At 34.8% G+C, this 7,704-nt stretch overlaps 1 protein-coding gene across 1 annotated transcript in view; it reads left to right on the forward strand.

Annotated features, from left to right (window-relative positions):
- The first annotated feature begins 1,770 nt into the window (after nucleotides 1-1,770).
- The window catches only part of LOC102670833 (uncharacterized protein DDB_G0283357-like), a 21,463-nt gene continuing 15,529 nt past the window's right edge, over nucleotides 1,771-7,704 (forward strand). Inside the window, exons 1-2 of the mRNA XM_006608677.2 lie at nucleotides 1,771-1,962; nucleotides 2,342-2,826. Coding sequence (XP_006608740.1) covers nucleotides 1,771-1,962; nucleotides 2,342-2,826 — 677 coding nt within the window. The remainder of the gene's footprint in view (nucleotides 1,963-2,341; nucleotides 2,827-7,704) is intronic.

The raw sequence follows: 7,704 nt of genomic DNA on the forward strand, positions 1-7,704 counted from the left end.
CCAAAAATAGTGATCGACAATATTAAATTCTAGATTGATCGATACTTTCGAAAAATAAAAAAATGAAGAAAATAACTTTTGAGAGATTTAAAATCAGCCCAAAAAAATAATCGAAAACCTTGATCGTTAAACTTGACTGTCCCAATTGATCGGAACTCGTCGTCTCTCCTCTTTCTCTTTCCACGCGTTAATACACGTATATTCGCGTATCTGACAGCCGACTGACTTTGCAGAGAGCGGATGCTTCTCGGAAAGGAGCGAGTCCCTCCACTATCGACAATCAGTTCCCGTCGCACATTCGCGCGGGAACACCACGCAGCCAAGGATCTTCCCCTTCTCTTCGAACCTGAAAGCTTGAAAACCTCGGATCATCCAGCCTCGCCGCTTCTTCCACGCGCACGCACGCGAGCAATCTTTCTTTCCATTCCCCTCGTGCCGTACGTGACAACCACCGAGGCGGACGGACAACCACTCTCCTTCTCAAGAAGAATCAATCCCTGCGATGAAAACGGCCGTTTCGAAAAGTTCGAGGTTTCGTGATGGGATCGGGATCCGTCGGAGGCTGTTCAGTTGAAAAGATTTATCGGGCAGGGGGAGAGGGGGGGGGAGCGATATAGCGGGTGAGAGCTGTTCGATCGAGTTTGGAAAATCGATGGGAGGAGGAGGAGGTGGTGGAGGAGGAGGAGGTGGCGATTAACGAGCGGTGAAAAGGATGTAGCAGTAGTGNTAGTTGGAGGAAATCGATATCGTTTCTAGCACGTGGCTGGCTTTAAACTGGCGGTTTAGTTTTGAGTTTACGCCTATATAACCTCGCTTTAAAAAAAAAAAGAAGAAGAAGAGGAATAATTCGAATTCGTTTGCGAGTGTGTCGTTTGATCGAGCGAATCTCTCTTCTCGAGAAATCTTCTTTTCCCTTTATGACGTTCTCTTTTTTTTTTCTTTTTTTTTTCATGTTAACTGAGAGCACAAGATAGAGAAACAGTGTGTAGTAGAAAGTTAATATAGTAGAAGGTAAAAATCGTGGTGTGCCGATCGTGTTCACAGGTTTCTATAGTCTCTCGACAATCCCCAAGCGAGGGATCTCTTCTCTCTCGGGAAGATCAGTGAATAAAAATAAAAAACAGTGTTGAAAATTGTTCCAATTGTGAAGTGCAAGCTTGTTAATCGGAGAAAGAAGAAGATCTTTGAAGATACGTGAGGAATTGTTGTGTAAGAGGAGTCCTAGGAGTCTGGCGCCTTCATAGAGATCATCCCAAAGGGGGAGGGATCGTTGAGAATTTTGTAAGCGAATTGAGAGCAAAGGCCTATATTGTATCAAATTTTCATCGTCCATCCCGAACTTCATATTTCGAGTTCTCGCCTTAATCATCGATAAAAAAAATCGAATATTCCGAAAACTTGGTCGTCGATGATCATAAGATAAGTGGGATAATAATCGATAAGAGGAGAGGAGGGAAAGCTTGAGAGTAATTCGATTAATTTCGAATTCGGCAACCCTCTTTATCGAGTTGAAAAGGAGGGATTCTCGCGGCTTATCGGCTCTGATCCAAAAGGAAACTTTTCAAATTATCCTAATCGGATGAACTGGGACTGAGAATACCTGAGAACGGTATTCAAAAAAAAAAAAACTATCGTCGTGAAAGTAAGCAACGTAAATTAAATAATTGTTCGAGACAATCCAAATACATCCTCGAATCGAGGCCAATTAAGAATCAACTAAACTAAACTAAAATAGGATCATTTCTATCTAGAGATATATTTAAGACATAGATGTTGGATCTCGACTTTCAAGGGGCTCAACAATTTCCAAACAACTTTTTCGAACCAACCAACCCTCGCCACCGAATTTCTAGCAAAGCTATTTCAAATAAACGATATAATAACAATACTTTTATAGATTCTAGAGAAGGAATTCTCAAAGAATTCGACCATCAAGCTGGACCAGCTCAACCAACTCCTCTTGCTACATATTTTTAAAGGCCAAATCCGACTCAGCCTATTAATCGTCACTTGGCAACTCGTGGGATCTACTTTCCCAGGCCTCTGAAACTATTCACTCCACCTGTTCACCACTCTGAAAAAGAAAAAAGAAAAACAGAGCGAAAGAAGAATTCTCAAGAAAATCCTCTTGTCCACTCGACTCTCGTAGATTCTTCTTCGCGGCAACTTTCTCGTATCCTCGCGTCTTCTGGACAAATGGGAAAGCGATGTAGCCCGTAGCCCGTGCACGGGTTGGGGATCCGCTTGTCATCCTACGAGTCAACGAAGAGAAGAAGGGAAGAGAGTCGTGGAAGAGCCTGGTGTAACCGGCCCTGGATGTTTTGACGCTGAGTGGCGCTAGGGTGTCGAGGTGGGGGGCGCGTGGTCTTGCTGCCTGCCGTGCGCCAGTGGCGGCGGGGGTGGGGGTGGTGCAGCTGTCTCGGGGGCCACCCCCGAGGCTAAGAAGGGCTCCATCGGCCACAAGTGCCAGCAACAGCAGCATCAGCATCATCATCAGCAGCAGCAGCAGCAGAGCCAGCATCTGCTGCAGCATCATCATCAGCAACAGCAGCAGCAGAAGCAACAGGAGAAGGAGAAGCATCAACAGCAACAGTACCAGCAACAGCAGCAGCAACAGAATAGGGGGTCCGGGTTGAGGGAGGGCGAGTTGGCTCCTCTGAGCAATCTCGACGAGGATCTGGACGATCTTGAGGACGAAAAGGGGATCGAGCAGAGGGGGGAGGAGGAGGAGTACGCCAAGGAAGGTGGGACCCAGCATAGGTTGAGCCCCAGGCTGCACGATATCGAGGAGGAGGACGATGAAGACGGCCGTAACACCAAGGAAAGGTCAGTGCACTGGCTTGGCAGCCCTTCTGGCTGCTCTCTATCTACATTCGATCACTGTAACGCGATCGAAATACATTTTTCTCGCGTCGATCCTGGCCACCTTTCATTTTCTTCCATTTCTTTCTCTCTCAATCTTTTCGAAAAGATTGCTTGAGATTTTTTTTTTTTTATATATTCTCTTTTCGATTTGTTGAAAATAATAATATTTATCCTGCGAAATTATTCTATAGCGATGAATGAAATGGAAGAAGAGAAATAAGGTAGCCTAGATACGGATTGACCGATAAAAGAAAAAAGAACAGTACGATTGCGTTCAACTTTATTTCGAGCGTTAATTAAACTCGATGGTGCGGGATACGGCGAATACAGATGTCGAAATTATATCGAACTTTGAAACGGACAAAATTAATTTCATTGCGGATTATAATCGAGCGTGTAAATAATCGAGAATTGTTTTTAAAACGAGATCGAAATAATATTCCTTGCTTGCTACTCCGTGAAACTTTCATTCGTATGCGTGGCGCGAAATTATAATAGTCGTTCGAAAGGTAAAAGTTTCAGACATCTGTTGCTGCTGTAACTGTCTTTAGGTGGACGAACTTTCCCTTTTGGGTCACACGTATCTGAGTGCTTGTCTCCTTTTCAAGATTCTCCTTTTCAACCTTCCCCATTCTCCATCGACTTGACACGAAAGAATGGAAACTCTTCTCGAGTTTCTCGCTTTTCCCCATTTCTTCGGAGACATTTTATCTATTCTACCTTTGCAACGGATTGCAAAAAGAAAAAAAAAAAGAAAAGAAAAAAGAAAGGAAAAGAAGAAAAAAGTTTTATTCAATTTTACCATTATTAGAGTTAAAGTTAAAGTGAATATTAACTCAGTGTGTATTTTCCAATACACAGATAATTCATCTCGAGTAGAATACTATTTCATTATTTTTCTTATTTTTTTTTTATTATTAATTTATCAATCATGTCTAAATGCGAAAATCTCGAAAATCTGTTGGATATATTTATTGCAAGATTTCGATTTTCTTTCTTTGTCCATTGTTATGAAAGAGAATAATATCAAAAAAATTGGATTCTTTTCATTTTCCAGCATCGATCGTGTTAATAATCTCTTATTGGATTGCTCTCCGTTTCAACGACCCTTCGACATTTCTTCTATTAAGAAAGAAACTCGATGTATCATCGAGAATCTTTAATGATGTCTGGTCCATATCATGCCTAATCATGAGATTCACAGCGACAGAGGCAATTCAATCTGCTCTGAATCGTGATTCTGGGATCGAGATAGGGACAGCTTTATGTAATCGTCGCCTAGCTGTCTTCTCCTCCACTAACTTGAACCTCATAATTTATTTGTCTCTTTTCACTTATTTACTTAAGAGAATTTGAGAATTAATAACACGATGAAATAGTAACTGTTTGAAGTCGATGATATTTTTTTTTTTTTTTGAAGAAAATGGATTCAATCTGATAAATTTGGTCCAAATTGTTCATATATCATGTATTTCTTGAATGTCAGAAATTTTTTTTAGCTAGTTAGTAAGCTTCCAGAAATTTTCTTCATTTTTTTTTTCTATTCACGATCTGGCAATGATAAATTTTGTCCAACTGTTCATATATCATATATTTCTTGAATATCAGAAATTTCTTTTAATCAATTAATAATCTTTCAGAAACTTCTTCTTTTCTTCTTTTTTCTTTTTTTCGATTCATGCTCTGGGAATAATAAATTTTGTCCAATATATTTCTTGAACACCAGAAATTCCTTTTAACCAGTTAATACTCTTTCTTTTTTTTCTTTTTCTTTTTTTTTTTTCTATTTATATTTTGGCAATGATAAATTTTGTCCAACTGTTCATATATCATATATTTCTTGAATATCAGAAATTTTTTTTAATCAATTAATACTCTTTCAGAAACTTTTTCTTTTCTTCTTTTTCCTTTTTATTTTTTTCTATTCACGTTCTGGCAATGATAAATTTTGTTCAACTGTTCATATATCTTGATATATTTGTTGAACATCAGAAATTTCTTTCCAGAACTTTTAGTAACCTTCCAGAAACTTTCTTCTTCTTTTTTTTTTTTTTTTCTATTCACGTTCTGGGAATGATAAATTTTGTCCAACTGTTCATAAATCTATATTTCTTCAACATCAGAAATTTCTCTTAACTAATTAATACTCTTCCAGAAACTTTCTTCTTTTTTCTTTTATTTCTATTCACGCTTTGGAAATAATAATTTTTGTCCAACTGTTCATAAATCTATATTTCTTTAACATCAGAAATTCCTTTTAACCAGTTAATACTTTTTTTTTCTATCCACACTCTGGAAATGAAAAAGAAGATCGTGTATGAGAATAGATCGAAAATGAAGCAAGTTTGAATTATTGGATGAGGAAAGAATGATCGATGGTGGTGCCCTCTCGAATCAGAAACTCGAAATATTCAACTAAATAGAATAAAGAAAAATTTCATTCCATTAGGTAATACTGTATAACGTCTATGAAAGATATTTGTTATATTGTTCCTTGTACAAAAATTTGATAATAAATTTAATGGAAAATCGGAAAGAATGGAGAGAAAATGTGAAATTCCAATCGTTGGTTATCCGTGATCCGGAAAGATAAACCACAATTTTTTCTTTCTTCCTTTCCCACACATTTTTATTCCTATTCCTGTGACGTTCCAACTTCCAAGTTTGGAATATCGATTCGAAGAACGGAATTCTTTACAGGATTCTTAAAATTTCTTCGGTGAGCAGTGTGTGTCGGTGAGATATCGAGTCGTGTATATTTCGATGAATTATTTAGAGCGCTATGTCAAGGGGGTGAATTAATCTTTCAAAGGGTGAAAGGGATTTTCAAATTTGAAATGTGGTTTATTGATAGAAGGGAATCTGTCTCCCTTTGTCTGCCCGGATGCTCCTCCCTTCTGTCCTGAAATTCGATGTTCTTTGACAAGGATATACCTCTTTCGATGATACCAGATTTTCTATTCCACGTTTTATATTCTTGCCGACGCTGCTATTTGTCATACGTGCTCTTTGAATAAAAATTGGAATTTTAGAAAAAAATTTGTTCCGTTTGAAAAATTCAAATTAAGAAATATCGAGAAAATGAATTTTAATACTAAAGAAATAATAAATTAATGGAAAAATATTCGTGGAAGAATCTTTCGAGATACGAGTTGGATAAATATTTTTTGGGACACGATTTATCGAAGTTTTTTAACATCAAAATATTTTCCTTCAAATGTATGAAATCATTTTTCTATGTAAAATGTAACACAACATCGAGACAACGTTGCTTTAAATAAAATATTCAATTTGATCCAAACGGTTTGATTAGAACGGAACAATTGATTTGATTGAATTGATTGAATTGATTGGCACACGTATTTATGAAAATGTCATGTCCCCCATTGTGTGAAGTGACGTAATAAGAAGTCGAGTGATTATTTCATTAACTAATCCATTATGAGATTAATTCTATATGTTATATAAATTTCCAATTTTTGAAATATTTCTTTATGTAACGCATGTAAATAACTCTGAAGGAAAAAGTTAGGTAAGCGTATTCTCATATATTCTAGAAAAATGACAACAAAGAGGATGCGGAACTATCTGCATGAAAAAAGCTTCTTCCAAAAGAAGGATGTTGCGTTTCACGAAGCAGGATCTTAATACAAAAAAGGATAGAGATTTTAAAAAGATTCGATATTCAGCTACTTGGGATAGATCAAGGCTAATTTTAAATCCCTCAAAGGGAAATTAAAAATTTTGAGAAATTATTGAGACATATTGAATTGATTGGATTTCCATAGAATCTTTAATTCAGTGATTACTATTAGAAACATTTTCATTGTTTCACACAGCAATGATAAGTTACATATTAATTTATTCATAAAAGAATCCTTTGATTTGTAAATCCTAAAAAATTTTTCCATGGAATCCTAATTCAATGTTATTAACATTTATCAACATTTTCATTGTTTCACAAAAATATAAAGTAATGATTAGTTACATATTAATCTATTCATAAAAAAATTCTTTGATTTATAAATCCTAAAAATTTTTCCATGGAATTAAATGTTATCAACATTTATCAATATTTTCATTGTTTCACAAAAATACAAAGCAATGATAATATATTAATCTATTCACAAAAGAATTCTTTGATCTATAAATCCTGAAGAAAATTCTTCATTTATTACCATGAATAAATTTTGAAAACAATTATATAGACATATTAAAATCAATTGGATTTTCATGAAATCCTTAACTCAATATTATTAACATTTATCATTATTATCATTTTCATTGTTTTGACAATGATACATAACATAATTTTGTACATCTTTTAATGTATAAATTCTAAAGAATTTTCATTATTTATTATCATGGATAAATTTTGAAAACAATTATACAGACATATTAAAATCAATTGGATTTTCAATTGGAATTCTTAAGTCAATGTTATTAATATTTATCAACATTTTCATCGTTTCACAAAAGAGCAATGATATATTACTTATTCATATTAACCTATTCATAAAAGAATCTTTTGATCTATAAATCCTAAAAAATTTTCCATGGAATCAATTAATATATTATATATTATAATTTATATAATTTATATTATAAATACAAAACAATGATAACTTACATATTCATAAACTTATTCATAAAAGAATCTTTTGATCTATAAATCCTAAAAAATTTTCCATGGAATCAATTAATATATTATATATTATAATTTATATAATTTATATTATAAATACAAAACAATGATAACTTATATATTCATAAACTTATTCATAAAAGAATCTTTTGATCTATAAATCCTAAAAAATTTTCCATGGAATCAATTAATAT

This window comes from Apis dorsata, unplaced genomic scaffold, assembly GCF_000469605.1.
Source record: "Apis dorsata unplaced genomic scaffold, Apis dorsata 1.3 scaffold_41, whole genome shotgun sequence".
Classification (NCBI taxonomy): Eukaryota; Metazoa; Arthropoda; class Insecta; order Hymenoptera; family Apidae; genus Apis; species Apis dorsata.